The sequence below is a fragment of the Cuculus canorus genome, chromosome Z (genome assembly GCF_017976375.1).
Source record: "Cuculus canorus isolate bCucCan1 chromosome Z, bCucCan1.pri, whole genome shotgun sequence".
Classification (NCBI taxonomy): Eukaryota; Metazoa; Chordata; class Aves; order Cuculiformes; family Cuculidae; genus Cuculus; species Cuculus canorus.
Genome location: NC_071441.1, coordinates 27,893,502 through 27,909,676, shown reverse-complemented (window position 1 = coordinate 27,909,676; position 16,175 = coordinate 27,893,502). Strand labels below are relative to the sequence as shown.

Below are 16,175 nucleotides of genomic sequence, written 5' to 3'. Positions count from 1 at the left end.
GTTGCTTTATGGTGAAAATGTTAGGATATTTTTTTTTTTAAAAAAATATTTTTAAAAAAAAATTATTTTTTTTAATGTTGTACCAGCTAATGCAAAATGCTCCTTTATTATATGGAATGAATCACCAGGTTCTCCCAAAAATACTAAGAAAAAATTATGTCCAACCTTTGCTCCTTAAACTACATACCTGTTAATTTGGAACTCAGCATCATTTGCACATACGGCTTCAGGAACTTTGTGCTAGCCAGCAAGTACTCATGTTGATCTGAGTTATCATAGTATCATGATATCATAATATAGTTAGGGTTGGAAGGGACCTTAAAGATCATCTAGTTCCAACTCTCCTGCCATGGGCAGGGCCATCCCACGAAATGATCCAATCCCACCCTTGGCTGCAGCCTAATCTGTCATTGAAGGCCCCTGACTATGGTGGATAGCTGGCTTAAGCATCAGTCAAACGTAACAGTAAGGCAAGTGGCCAGCAAGGTATAACAAATAGGAATATGTTTTCTTTTAGCATGCTGAAAGTAATCATCCCTCCCATTACACAAATGATATCCCTCATAAATTTTTACACAGAACTGTATGGTATGATGACAAAACAATGAACTTCATAAATACAAGTTTTTAAAATGGCAAAAAAAATCATAAATATAAGGTTTTAGCAACTTGGCCTTGAAGCAAAACTTGGGTGCAGAGGTTTATTTAATCTTAGCACAAATGCACTCTCAACACATTTACTACAACTATGTTACCAATAGGTATCTTTATACTCACTTTGATTTGGTAAATTCTAACCAGTCAATCTTGGTTTGGTTTTCTTTGATTGTTTACAAATATTTTGCATGTGTAACAACTGAAACAATACTGGGCTGCATTTGAATGTCATGTGGATGAATATGTAGTAAATGAAAATGAAAAATGAATAAAAAGTTCATGAGATTGCAAATTTATACATGTGATTCTAACTAGGAATGAAAACACCAAAACCAGCCTGCACATGTGGGCCACTAATCCTAAAGCAACTGACTGTGTAACAAATCCCTAATTGCATCAAATAGATGATTTGTTTCCCAGGTACAGGCCATTTAGTAAACAGAAATGGTTACAGTTCAAGGATTGTTTACCAGTGGCCTTTAGTGGAAAGACCCATTTAACTATCAAAGGAAGACTGATACAGTTGCAAAGCTCACCAAAACGTTCACATGCCTAGAGAGTCTTTTATGGCAGTTTTGAACTACATTTTGATTGAATCTGATTTTAGTTTTAACCTAAATATGTGAGATGAACTACAATTTTTTAGTGGAAATCAACTTCATTCATATTTGAAACAGGGTAAAATAGCATTTCTTTATGAGTGTTTTTTCAGACTTTGAGGCTTATGGTGTCTTGAAACTCAGGTTGGAACCTGAGGATTCTGGGAACTTAATGAAAACCAAAGGAGGTCCTTAGCTCAAGAAATCTGTCTTAGAAGTCCAACTTCCAGGCCACTGCTATATTTCATGGATTTAGCAGAATATGCAGCAGTGTCCTGCATCAGCAAAGGCTGAAAGAAACGCATCACATAAAACCCGTGGGTTTCAAAAATGCTTTGGTCCAAGTGTTTGCATAGCAATTGAATACCCTAGTGAGAGACACTTAACACAGAATGGCTAAACAATTAAGTATGCACTGGAATTTTAATAAGTCCACCTGCTGTGAGCTTAAAGGTTTGAGGAAAGTAGTTTTCAATTTCTGAACTTGCCTTTCAGTTACAGAGTCAACAGACATTGCTCTTTGATTGTTAAAGGGTGTGTCTAACCACAGGGTGCTGCTTAAATAGATTTAAAATGGCATTGGATTTAAAAGTTTAAAAGACAAGTAAATATGCCTGCTTCACTTCTGGACACCTACGTGATACTGACTAAGGTCCCAGTTGTCTCTGAAAGGCTAAGTGGTAACAAAGAATATCCTGAAATAATCCATATCCTTCCCGTTAGGTCACAATGAAATAACACTGCAGCTTGGTTTATTTCAGGCTATTGTTTTCAGCCTTCAGGTCCTTTTGGAAAGAAGGCCAGATGTACAAGAAGCAATTTTGGCTAAAATATAAGTCTATATCAACAGCAAATAGATAAGATCACCTGCATACACAACAGATCTACTTCCCCTGGCTCTGCAAATCACAGACACAGAACAAGCACATTATGACTACTAAGTGAACATGACTGGAAAATAAGGAGTGCAGCTTGCCTTTATAGGATGATGGATGCTGGATCTTGTCACCCAGAAAGACAGGAACATTCCCTAGATGCCACAACCAGCTCAAACTTAATTTCACATAGCTGCACTTACAGTCAGATCTCACTTTTCCACACCCCTTACTTTCAGTACCCTCCCCAGAGCAGAATTAGTTACTACTCATTCAAGATATGGTAAAGATGAGACAGATATTTCTTTTAATTGGCTGTTCAGTAATAAAAGCAGAGAAGAAGGAACCAAAACTCCTTCTACCCCCTTCTGAACAACTTTGACAGTTTTCTGTTTTCATAAGTTAAGTGGAACTTCCACTTGTTTGGAGGCTCAATGCACGTCTAGAGAAATCAAAGTGATCTGGTAAGCCAGCACAAGAAATTCTAAAGGTATTTGCTGTTTTGCTCAAATTCACAGAACTAAAGGATTATGTGTGACAGAATGACACAGAGCCACTACTGAGAAAGGAAAGATGACAACCATCGGTCTTATTTTTGCTTTTCAATTTATTCTGTGGTTTTTCTTCTCTTGTAGTTTCATTGAATCTCAACTGATATAATTTCCTTTTTCTTTTTCATGCTTCCAAACCATATTTTAAAAGTACTACTTATTTTGTTCAGCTTTATTGTTTCCTTTGTAGTTTGCATTCACTCTCTTGTTCCCCTTGCTATTGTCATTTCCATTCTACGTTCTTGTCTTTCTAATTTCCTTTTTGGTATCCCAAACACACTTTCACTTCCTCTCTGTCTCTTTGTGTTTAATCCATAATCCTCTTTTATTGCCTCTGTTTTTAATTCTTCACTTTACTGAGAATATGATCACTTTTCATTTGTCCCAGCTTGTTCTCCTTCTCTTCTGCCTCACCTCAGTACTTTCACTCTCATTTTCATTTGTTCAGTGCTACTTCATCATCTGTCTAAATCTGGCTAGTGATATATCTGCTGTCCTAACAGATATGTCATTCACAGACAAATCTGTGGACCTGACAGTTGAACCATATCTTCATTTAATATTGGACTAATATTAAATTACTACAATTTCAATAATTTTCTCATTCTATCTAATCTTCCTCATCACTTTTCCCAGTGCCCTTTGCATGCAAGCACTACCACATATTATAGCCAGTGCTTTGGAAATTTATCACAATAACACAACAAACTTCTACACTGCCTCAAATTATGTATCAAGGAGATTTTTCTTGCCTTGTTTTGCATATTTGACACTATATAATCCCAGAAAATCATACCTTCCTCACCTGTGCTAGGCAACATAAAAACATAAAGAACAGCAGAAATATTGCTAAAAAGGATTCACCCTAAAATAATCTTTTTCTTAGTTTTATGTCTTTGTTCTGATTTTTATAGTTGAGTTCAGTAAATCTAAAATGTACAAAAGTTATAGAGCTAAAGTGACCCATGATCTTTACCTTGTACATCAATCATATGAAAATATATTTTTTCAACAAACTCATCTGCTGAAAGTCAAGTCCACAGGAGTAATCTAGGGATCCACTTGCACTGAATTGTGTATTTACCTGTGCTTCAAGAACATTTTTTAACCTGCATGTTTTCTCACCCCTTTCTGAGATGTCTTTGTCTCCAGTGCCTCATCCACCAACAGCATAATGCTTTTGATGAAAAAAGCTGAAGTTTCTGATTTCTAAGAAAATCTGAAATAAATCAAGCTTTAAACAGTTCTGGTTTGCTCAGATTGCACATAAGTTAAACTTGCAGCAGCCTTCCTCTCCTAGAAAAAAGTCTGTAACTACCTCTTCCCAGCTATGTAATTATGGAAATGTATCTAGGGCTGCACGGAATATGAAGGAAAAATCCAAAACAAATGATAATTCCAATGCATTTGATGGTCGTGCAATGGTCAGAGAAGATGCCAGTGATGACAGTTGAACGTCCCTTTGCCTTCCCAGCCCCCTTCATATATTCTCAGGCATAGGATGACAAAGGGAAGTCCACGGGTCACATGAACAGATATTGTTGACTTATTACCCTGTCCAAATTGCCTTCTCTACCCAATCAAATCACCCAACTTTATCCATCAAATCTTCATTCAGAGATAACTTTTTCTGACAGGTCTACCACAAATCCAACTACATTCGTCAACTCTGTAAAGATGAAATACAAGTACACTGGTACCAATTCCTGTCATCTGTCTATTCTCAAACAGCATTCTGTAGAGCAAGCCTTCAGCACCAAACTGCATGTTTAAAATAATAACAATTGCAGATTGATAGTGAACAGCAATATTCCACATGAGGCCCTACACAGTCTAGGGGACAATTCTTCTAGAAATGTACTAATCAAAAGAAGAGTAAGACTGTGACAAGGTGGACCTACAGAACTTAAGGATTTGGTGAGGTGAGGTGGTTTTCATAGTTAAAAAGTTGTCTTCCCCTCTCATCAGGAAAGGCTGGACTCCTGCTGTCTAGGTGACAATACTTGTTATCTTCATCCCTCACAGTAGTAAAATCCTTTGGCCTGGTCACTGCTCTTCCCTTCTCTGAAGTTATGTCTCATAGTGCAAAATAGCAGAAATCTCAGTAGTCCAAGCTGACAAGTAAATGAGCCTCTTTTAAATCACTAGAGCAAACTTCAGATCTTTTAACAATTTGATCTATGATGATCTATTTGATTTATTTGATCTATTTGACCTATTAACACCAATTTCAATATGACTGCCTTACTGACTGAACCTCACGTATTTCCAGAGCAAATTTTAAGGATGTAACATCTGTCAGATTGTAACAGAGAAGTAAAACTCTGGTAGTATTCTGACCAAGATTTAAATCACATGCCAAGCACAAATTTTATTACTGATACGTATGTACTGATACTTAACGCATACACAAGAACATGCTGTAAGTGCATGCTATGGTACGCAATGCTATGCATTGCACTGTGTTGTGTTGCACTCAGATTCTGATTCTGCTGTGTATTAGGTTTGTTTATAGATACCAGTGTGAAAAGAAAAGACCACTAAGTCACAGTTAAATCAAATATGCCTTATTGTTCAAACACACTATTATACCTTAACCTATTACACCTACATTAAAACTTATAAACTTACTGACTTGCGAATTGGTGTCAATCATGAGCAGGAGAAGGAGATAGAGCATGTTGCTCAGATGGTCAAAGTCGATAGGTACTGAACCTTCCCTGGTGTCCCCTTGGTAATGAGATGTGCATGTATTCCTTCTCGACCCGACCTGTCCAGCTCAGCTCCTTTTATCCTTCCCTTGGGGACTGCAAAAAGGGTTAGCAGCATCACCCACCCCTTGCGCGGCCAGTGCGTCAGCAGGCTGAGTGCCAAACTGTTATCTGTCCCATGCTAACAGTCATTCTGACACCTTTCCTGGCTGCACACGCTCCTTGGGCTTTGCTTCAAGGTCTTGTAAATACCAGGCAGTTCGAACTGCTTTTCTACTTTTTTATCCGATTCTCTGCCTCTTATCTGCCTAGTTAAGTACCAACAGTCACATACTTTGTCACTGCAAGCTGGCTAAGAATTGTTGCTTACCCTACTTTAAAATTTGACTTTACAATACTTTAACTATCTATATCTATATCTATATCTATATCTATATCTATATCTATATCTATATCTATATCTATATCTTATTTGTCTATATATATCTCATGCCAACAATGGACCATTATTTATTATCTCCAATACATGCTAACTGATAATTATAAATGTTCTTAGTTCTAAGGAAGAACTTAGAGCATTCCTAATGAATTCACAACTTCTTTCATTCAAATTAAAAACTTTTATATAGTCTACATGTGATCATCTCATGTGTATAAATAATGCTGTAAGCTCTTTAAAGTTTTGAGGATATTTCAGTTAGTAGTAACAATTAAGTTAACAGCAACAACTCTACCACATGAACCGAAGGCCTTAATGCAAACAGGAGTAATGAGGTACATATTATAAAAATTCACACATGATGCAGAGCCAGAAGGGGGAAACTTTAGGCAAGATTTTTGAAGATTCTGTAAGTAGTGGTGAATGACCTTTTTATGTAATATGAAGTAATTCTAGACCACACTTGTTAATGAGAAAACGTTGTCCTGCCTAATCAAAAAAATGGATGAAACCCACAGCATGTTAACCTACTGGAGTGATTTTGCTGGAAAGTGATTAACGGTCATCAGATCAGACCTAGTACCTGAGTTTCTACATTGGCAATTATTCCAATCTAACCATCTGTGGAGTGGCAGAAACGAATATTTTATGACTGCTAACTTCCAATGCACATTTTGTAGACAGATGACTTTTGTGTTTCTGGCTGGAGGCAAGACTGATGTATCTATTGTGTTACTCAGCACTGTTCTGCAGAACTGGTTAACAGCGTACAGTGTAGCAAACAGGGGCCATTCTAGCACACTTTGCAGAAATGCTTTGTTTGTGGCTAGGAATGTCATCATTGCAGAACTGCAATAGATTATATTTAGTAATTAGATATTTTATTTCTTTCCCTTCTCTTTTTATAGATTACACCATCTTTTTGGGATACATTAAATTATCTTTCTGCACTCGCCACTAGTATTTTCCTAGGATGGGAAAGAAAAAGACTAGTTGCACTTTCACATCTTGCCATAAGATGTGAAGGAGCATGAGATATTCATTGATTTCTAATCCAATGCCAGTTTTGTGGTAAAATTATTCTACCTCTTTTATTTTAATCAGTTTCTTCTGAAAGAGTTATTTGCACTATTGTGACCTATCAGAAAGAATGTGTACATATACAATATTTGGGAAAAAGCAGCAGCAAAGGGGATGAAAGATCTCTAATGCGCGAAAGACTTCCCAAGCACCAGGGGAAGGAGTAAATGTATCGTGTAAGAGATTCTAGAAAAGAAAAAAACCTGAACATTTTAGAGGATACGTTGATACTTATTCCTTCTGAATAAAATTGAGTGTTGAAACATAAGACTTTAGAATGACTTTAATCAGCAATACTGTAGATGAGAGGAGCTTAAGGGACACACAAGAATTTTAGAAAAAGAATAATTAAATGCTAGATCTACAATATCGTGACAGGCTATCTTTTGAGGATGAATGCCTAAGGACTTTTAGTTATCCTTATAAAGACAGAAAATTAGATCATGTTTTTTCAAACTGACATTTATTTCATGGCTCAAAGATAATAAGGATTTGTTTGATTTCGGGGAAAATGAATTCCAAACTTGAAAAATCCCACATAAACTGTAATTTTTCTGTGTTCATTCTTGGAGAAGGATTCCAACAAGGTAAACCACTTGACTGTTCAGAGTAAAAGCGTAGCTCTTGTTCTAATTGGATAACTACATAGTTATGTCATGGATGTGGGTTACAGTCGATGCTAGTCTGAATGTCTTCCAACAGCACAGTCTCAGCACACAAGGCAAAACATGCATTTGTGCTACATTAGAGAAATGTGTCAACTGTGTTTTTATCCTATCCCCAATCTGTTCATCACTAATTGTTTTAACTCCACATTTCAATGTAAAAATCTTCATGAAATTATCCATGCAATGCTGCACAAATGAAGTACTGGACAAAGGTTTGGACTATGCAATTCAATAAGGATGGGGGGAAACTGTCGAGCATCCAGAGAAAAGCTTTTAAGGTGTATAGTGGCCTAGAGCATATGTCTGAAGTGAAGAGTTTGAGACAGCAGGGACTGTTTAACCTTTTGAAAAGAAGTCTAAGAAGTAATCTAATACCTGCCTACAACTATCTGCAAGGGGGTTTCAAAAGGTGTTAGAGCCACACTCTTCTTGCCAGGGTCAGGACCCAATGAAGGGGAAAATGGCTACAAATAGCAGTTTGGGGCTTGAGATCAGACGTGGATAGTGGGGTGTGAAAAGTTTCCAAAGAGTTTGCTGGAGCCCACATGGATAGTTGAATGCCTTCAGATGTGGCTAAACAAAGCTACAGACAAGCTTATCTAGTATAGAGGACAGTCCACTTTGAGAGGAGAATCAGACTGGGGACCTTCAGAGGTCCATTCCAGCCCATATGAAAGATACCATACTACAACACCTGTGAAGCTTCTTTTGTTCAAGGCAGTGAGACAGAGTTTAGTATTACAAGCACTTCCAGAAGCAGCAAATCAGAAATCAGTAAAGTGGCAGCAGTGAATTAAATCAGCCTGACGTGTTGTAGTCCCCTGCATGCCAAGAAACAGTACAAGCATAGCTTCACAGCCAAACACAGTCCACCAAATGTATCTGAAAAATCACACCTTTTAAACTGGGATATTTTATTGCATTTCAAATATCTGTATTTTTGGAATAGGAGGAACTAAAATGTGGAGTTTTAACCCCACATGTCTATATAAAATCTTCACGAGCTGACAAATTATCCATGCAATGCTGTACAAATGAACCTTATGGCAGAGATAGTCACAAAGCTATTCCTTGAATCACAGAATCACAGAATCATAGAATGGTTTGGGCTGGAAGAAGCCTTAAAGATCATTCAGTTCCAACCCCCCTGCCATAGGCAGAGACACCTCCCACTTGATCAGGTTGCTCAACATTCAACCTGGCCTGGAACACCTCTGGGGATGGGGCATCTACAACTTCTCTGGGCAACCTTTTCCAGGGCGCATCACCCTTGCAGGAAAAAACTGAGTGACTTTGTCCTAAATCTGCAGACTCAGACTGATGCACAAATGCAAGCGTACCCTCTGCTTGCTTGGAAAGTATCTTTAAGTTCCTGAATATTTGCTGTTGACAAAACAAGAGCTACAGAACTGGTAAAAGCTAAAAAGATAGAGTGGAAGCAGAGTATTCAGGAAAATATTTTACCAAGTGTTCACAGGCAGCATAAGGCAAGCTTTTTGTTATTATTATTTAACAGTAAACTCATACAGGAAATTAGATACTGCTGAATGACTGAGAGCAATGTCATATTAGGAACAAAACCAACTGAGTCTTTCAGAATTATCTTGCATACTTAATGACTAATTCAATCTTAAATTTTATAGAAGAGACTACCCCTATCCTAATCTATTTGAAGGGAATTCTGTTTTCTGTGTCTTTAATATGTGAACATAAGGTTGAAGTTTCCCTTTGCGAACAGGGTGTGATCCCAAACATCCAGGAGACCTATCACTGCACTGAAGAAAGATACAGTTGAAGCAAAGGAAAGTGAATAAGTAGAAAAGACAAGTCGAGCACGTAAAAGTCAAGCAGGCTTAAAAATAAGAATAAAATCTTCTTTTAGTACTATTGTCCAGGGACAGACTGTGAAATAAGAAGTTACCAACTGTTTATTAGCTCCTAAATCCATTCTGTTTGCTAGCCCTTGGCTCTTTTGTTTGGTGATTAACTGAAACTTGTACCCTTTCCTGACTCTCCAGCAAACAAAATTCTGATGCTCTCAGTGTTCTTCCCTACTCCACTTGTACTACTGGACAATGGTAAGTAAGGACACACACGTATGGCTGTACACACTCCTGTTTGGATGAAAATCCCTTTGCAGTTGTGCCCCTGCATGGACAGAGCTGAGGATCTCCATTGCTCTGTTAGAAAGGAAGGTAAGGAAAGACACCGGAAAGTGGTCATCTGTTTGGCGGAGAGGAGAGGAGAGGAGAGGAGAGGAGAGGAGAGGAGAGGAGAGGAGAGGAGAGGAGAGGAGAGGAGAGGAGAGGAGAGGAGAGGAGAGGAGAGGAGAGGAGAGGAGAGGAGAGGAGAGGGGAGGGGAGGGGAGGGGAGGAGAGGGGAGGAGAGGAGAGGAGAGGGGAGGAGAGGGGAGGAGAGGGGAGGAGAGGGGAGGAGAGGGGAGGAGAGGGGAGGAGAGGAGATCCTTCATTTTTTTGCAAGTGTTTGAAAAGGTCAACCTAGGATTAGATCATAACTATTTCTGCCTGTTAAGGAAATGCACAGACATACACCCAACACTTATGATACACAGACATTTATGCATGCCTACACACTGCTCTCTCACATAAAGCAATATATACTCCGATATCATGAGAACAGTAAGCCTGTAGTGCATGTAGTTCATGCAGTGGTCTTGAAAGGTGTAAGTAGCACATGATTTTAATTTAAGCAAAGACTGTACTCATCATACAGAAATCTTTATCAAGCATAACGAACGTGCTATTTTATGTTCACCTCATTAGGACTGCCTGTAATTCTTCATCTGATGTCCAAGAATCTATATGTGTTTCCTAGTCTTATTCCAGTTTCAAGTGCATATATCACAAAAAATACCACTGTTCCTGGCTTCATGCATGTTTACAGAAAGTAATCAGCAGAAAGGCTATGCATCTGGTCTCTTTTGAAATTAATTTTGTTTTTATTCTTAAAGGTACCTTATGCAGGTACAACATGGATGTTTGTTTGTGAGACTAAAAAATATTTCTGCCTGGCTAACTCTCAAAGGAAGATATCTTCCCTACGTACGGCCTAGGTTTAATTTCTAGACATAACCCCTTTTCCTTGTGATAGCACTAAGATTCTAAAATCCCAATGATTGTAAACAAAAGCAAAAAATCCCACCCACATCCCAAAATACCTACATAGATCATTCCCCATCTAAATCAAGCATTTGTACACTACATGAGTAATAATAGTACTAACATTGAGATATCATTTTTTATTTTATCCAAGCAGAAATGCTTACCCCTTAAGGTGACTATTTACTTTTAATTTTACACAAGAAAGTCGCTCATGATTATTAAAAAAAAAAAAAAGTAACTTTGAGAGAAAAACTGGGGCTTTAATCTGATCGTGATGTGGAATGTATCATCATGACTGTAGAAGATAAGGTGAAAAGGCCATCTAAACTCATATTGTGCCTCTGGCTCTGGCTAATGAGAGCTCCCTAGGAAAACCTAATGAACATAGTGCAAACGTAAAGTAATTTTCTATGGAATACTCTCTTTAAATTACAATGGTGCTGGGATTCTTTGAGTCATCTTTCCTGCAACCACATGCTCACCATCTTAGCAGAACTACTCCCCAAAATATACAGACTCTTTTGCCTATATAAACTCATAGTATCTTTGATATAATTGCAATTATAAAAGAATATAAGCACAATGTTACTCACTCGTATTTATCTTCTGAAGTGAAATGTGCTTTTCCAGCTGTCTACGAAGTTTCACCTCTGCTCCGTATTTACCAGTAGTGCCATTGTCAGCCAAAATAAAATGTGAATGCATACTGTTGAGCACTGTCAACTTACTCATGGGATTGGACATTGTCTGGTAGGGTCGAACCACCTGCATTTTAGAGAAAGAGAGGAAAAAAAAGGTACTAAACAGAAAAGATCCTCCAAACTAAAACAATCATATGAAACAACAATCATTTGAAAAAGTGATACAAAAGAAAACAAAAACAATCAAAATTGTTTGAAGTACTGCACTTGAGCACTGCTGTCTCCTACCTGTAAAGTAGAAAACAACCTTAGCACTCAAACCAGATTTTAAATGCAGACACTTCTTAAAGGGTTTTTCATAGTAATCTGTTTCAATAGCATCAGTGACGATTTTTCAATGTTAAGTCGAGCTAATGGCCAGTCCTCCAAATGCCTGTGTGACTACACACAAACACTATACAGCCCGTTTGCTGCTGTCTTTCAGCAGTGTTGCTGTAAATCTTCACCTCATCCAATCAAAATCTTTCATTCTTTCTTCACAGCTCCCATTCTGCACCATGCCCCCTGTTCTACTTCGCTTAGAGCCAGGAGGACTTCTGCAGACACACTGATACAGATGAGTTCCACTCTTCGAACTCATGATATTACAATGCATTTTCGATTTCCTTGGAAAAAAATATTGGCTCACTCTTAGCGTAGACAATTGCTTGTGTTCACAACACCTTTAGGAAGTTTCTATTCAATGGAGTGTTTGTTTCACTTCCTTTGATTTCCTTTTATCAGGAGAAACTCTTCTACAGCCAAACAAAGAAAACTGCTAGAGTTATCCCACTCATACTCTCCATGAAGACCAAAATCCAGCACTAGGCCACCTTTGTCTGCCTGTTCCAGTGACAAGACTGCTCAGATATTTGCAAGAGAGCTGGTGTTGTGTTGAGAGATCCTGGCTAATCATTCAAAGGCAATAGTTAGCAATATTGTTCCCTGCATTGTTTGTATATGACTTGTCTTTTTGGAAAGACAAAACTCCTGAAAATATGTAAAATTAAATCCTAGCTGAAGAAATCCTGAAATGACTAGTTACAAACCTCAGCTAGGCTATCCTTCACCTACCTTGCTCTGGCATTGTTCATTTTGCAAATATAACAAACTTTGTGCTATTTAATGCACAAAAACGTACACTGATGTTTTGACAAAAATGCTCGCAGACAGAAATATATTACTTGTTGATTTCTTCCTAAGCCTCTCTCCCTTATTTTTATTCTAAAGAGATTTATAATTAAGACATAATTCTTTATAAATAAACTGTACTAGTAACTCTTTGGCCAGAGATATTTCTCATTATTATTTCACTTGTGAATGCTTGCAGCATTTTTGTCAACTCTTGGATTTCAAGTGGAATACCACAGACTTCTTTTGCTCTTATAAACTGTCACACAGAGGACACTCTCTAAGCTGTTCACCCTGCAAAAGGGAGGAAATAGGTCTGAGAAGACCAAGAGGGCAGCTAGCCAACAGCTGTGCACAGTGCACTCCACTGTGAGAACAGGTGATAGTTTCTTTAATTCTGTTTCTTTTGGTGCCCCATTCATGAAACATTCATCCACAGGGGCATACAGCTTAACAAATATCAACATCCTGTTGGAAGATATTAATTAAGTATCCCATGCCATACTCAGAAAGGAAAAAGAAGGTTCTTTCTCACATACCTAAGACTCAAATAAAATCAAACTAAAACAGTTACAGATTTTTTTAAACTGATACCCGCCCCATCTCTCTACATATTTAAGGCATAGGCTAGCAAGATCTGTTCAAGAGGAATGCCTCGAGTTGCCTATTCATTGTATGATTACAAGCCACTATGCATGCAATTCTGCCGACGGCTTGTGGTTTGTCCTCAAGTGCCACAGCTCAAATCTTTATAATGGTGACAGCTTGATCTGCAGTTCTATTAAGATGCAGCACCAAAGGTTCCACGCATTGACTTAGTAATGCTGCTGCAGGGCAGATTAGAAAGCTACATTTTTGTTCTGTTTCTGATGTTTAGCTACCAGGTGGATCTTATTATTAATAAATTTTATAGACGTGAAAATGAGAATACAATTATTTTCAATTGAACTGTTAACAGCATGCACAGTTCAACAACTGAAATAACTTTTTTTAAAAAATAAATTTCCCAGACCACACTGTCAGACTCTGTTCCTGATGAAAGCATAAGCAAAATCTTCAGGAAGGTAAGAAAATCCCAGGCTTTGAGCCTGTTTCCTGCAGGTGAATGTCTTTTCCACAATACTCAGCAGATTTTCAATTTCTCACCCTTGCAATTCCCATTCCTTTGGTCTTTTCAATTCTTACACTTTATAGGCAAGTTAAAAGGTTAGGAAAACTTTGAATTTAATGCCTTCTTATCCGTTATCCGATTTTTTTTTGAGGAGAGGAAATAAAGTCCCCTGGCATCTTCCTCTGCAGAGCTGATAGGAAGAATTTATGCTCAAGACAGCCCCTTTAAATATAAGCTAATGAATGCGACTGCAGCCATGCTGAGAAGCAGTACACACATGCTGCGTGAGCTGAGGGCATTCTGTCAGTAGGTGAGGAGCTGGGCTACCTCAGCAGTTGCCTTTGCACCCTGAGGTGGCAGCAAGTTTGAATCAAAAGCATTGCTGTACCCTGTCGGAACATGCCACCTGGCATAGAGGACAGCACTTGAAAGGTTGCTCAGGGTAATTCACCACAGACAATGAATAGATATGTGTAATGTGATCCAGTGCATGAATCTGAGCAGTCGAAGCGCTCTGGACATGCTACCAACACGTCAGTCCCCAGCTCCACACCAGGCATGCTTCCCACCTTGTAGTTTGCAATGAGAGAACTGAATTGCTTCTCCTTATGAGTTTCCTACACTAATTATTTCCTGACCTGACCTACAAGGGGACTCGGGTACTTTGACACTGGATAAAAGTTACAGTGAAACAAACTTGTGAACTAACTATTTATAGTTATTTATAATCTTTTTTTCCCCAGCAATTCAGCTCATTCTCAACCTATTCTCTTCCTCCTACCTGAAAGGATATGTACCAAAACCAAGCCAAAACTGGTAATAATCCAACAACAATACAGTAATACACACTTACTAATTAGTTGCCTGAGATTTGTAACTGTATAATTATTCCAAAATCTGCAGAAAATAATTAAAGCAAAACATAATCTTTCTGACACTGTAAAAACAAAGAAGCATGAGAGAAAAGGAAGCAGTCTCATGCTGCAAGCTAACATTGTGCAAGCTAACATTGTTATTCAGTCTACTATGAAAGAATGAAAAAGAAATGTGTAGACCATCTTGACAGTGTGATGTACATGTTGTCTGGAACATGCAGATAGAGCATGTAGTACAAAAACTGGTTTTTTCTGACAAGACATACTGGAATGTGTTTAAAAGACTGTGGTTTCAAGCGGTTTCTGGCTACCTACCTATCAAACTTGACAGTGACTTTTTTTTATCTACATGAGTGGTACAGAGACACTAATTCTAAGGCAATGCTAATTTTCGAATGCACACTTTTTCTAGTTTGGATAACCTTTAGTAATGTCAGGAAGGTAAGTGGCATTCTGAAATGAAAGGGATTTGGTAATGGCAGAGTACAGTCTTTTACAACGAAGGATTTACTGATAGGAGTGGGCAGGACTTGGTGTGTTGACAAAAATAAGCCTTTCTCAGTTAGTTCAACTGTAATATATACTAAACAATTCCAGTTACTTTAAACGTTAAGCTTTCCATATTAATTATGTCTTCTGCACCTCCTGTTTATTTCCTTGACTTGTCTCAGAAATAGGCATTGGCCTCATTGCCATAGAAATGAATGATTCCCAAGGCTGTATATTAGTCCCGTTACTGAATTCCAGCATAATACTCATCTTTCTGACACAGCATTAAATTATGATGTAATTGTGTTGTTAACTACTAAAAACTGCCTTGTGACACACTACAACATTGGAAGATGCCTACCTTTCCGGAAGACGTTGTCTAGTCTTTTATTGTCCTGGGATTTTGAGAAATAGCACCTGCTCGATGACAGGCTTATTTCTAAGTTCTCCATTATGACCCTGCCTTCTGAATTCCAGCTTGTAAGCTTCCTCTCTGTTCCACCACCCAAATCAATACTGAAAAAAGCTGAAGACATAATTGAGCAAATAGCGCAAGGCTGCAGAGCTCTGCAGTGAATTCATACTTCCACTTATAGTCATAAAATTCAGCAACTACACTAATATAAAAGTCTGTTACTCTGAAACTGCAATCTTTAATAAATAAGAAGCATTATCTAGAAACAGACTGAAAACGCTAGGCTTGAATTTTTTAAAAAAGAAACATCTAAGGGTGTTTGGATTCAACGTACGTTTAGTCCAATATGAATTTAGCATTTATATAAAAGGGAAAATATTTGCTCCTTATTTTTACAATTTCACTTGTATAGGAGAGTAGTTATCAAGTAGCAGTACACCAATTGCTCGAGTATTATTAAATTTATTTTTTCTAAGTATTCAGAACAGGCATCTGTTATTAGTGAAGTCCATAAAGAACATCTATAACTGGCAATGATTGTGCCTCCAACATTTGAGTTCTAGGAAGTAAAAATATAATTTATTCTGGAACACAGACTGCTTGAAAGGGACCAATATGTATACATATATAATATATGCAAAGTACATAATAGAAATGATGTGTAAAAATATGGTATATGTTTACAGATGATAGATATGTTTTATAATAAAGATATCTTTAATATGTAGATCTAAATTTGCTGTAAGAAAGTAGTTTTCTTTCTGATAACGCC

General features: G+C 37.7%; 1 protein-coding gene across 3 annotated transcripts in view; it reads right to left on the bottom strand.

Moving 5' to 3' along the window:
* The window catches only part of TRPM3 (transient receptor potential cation channel subfamily M member 3), a 248,459-nt gene that overhangs the window by 98,717 nt on the left and 133,567 nt on the right, over positions 1–16,175 (bottom strand). For all 3 annotated transcript variants that reach the window (XM_054054264.1, XM_054054265.1, XM_054054266.1), the window contains exons 6-7: positions 11,296–11,467; positions 9,693–9,803 (exon numbers count right to left, since the gene is read on the bottom strand). In XM_054054264.1, the coding sequence (XP_053910239.1) occupies positions 9,693–9,803; positions 11,296–11,467 (283 nt within the window). The remainder of the gene's footprint in view (positions 1–9,692; positions 9,804–11,295; positions 11,468–16,175) is intronic.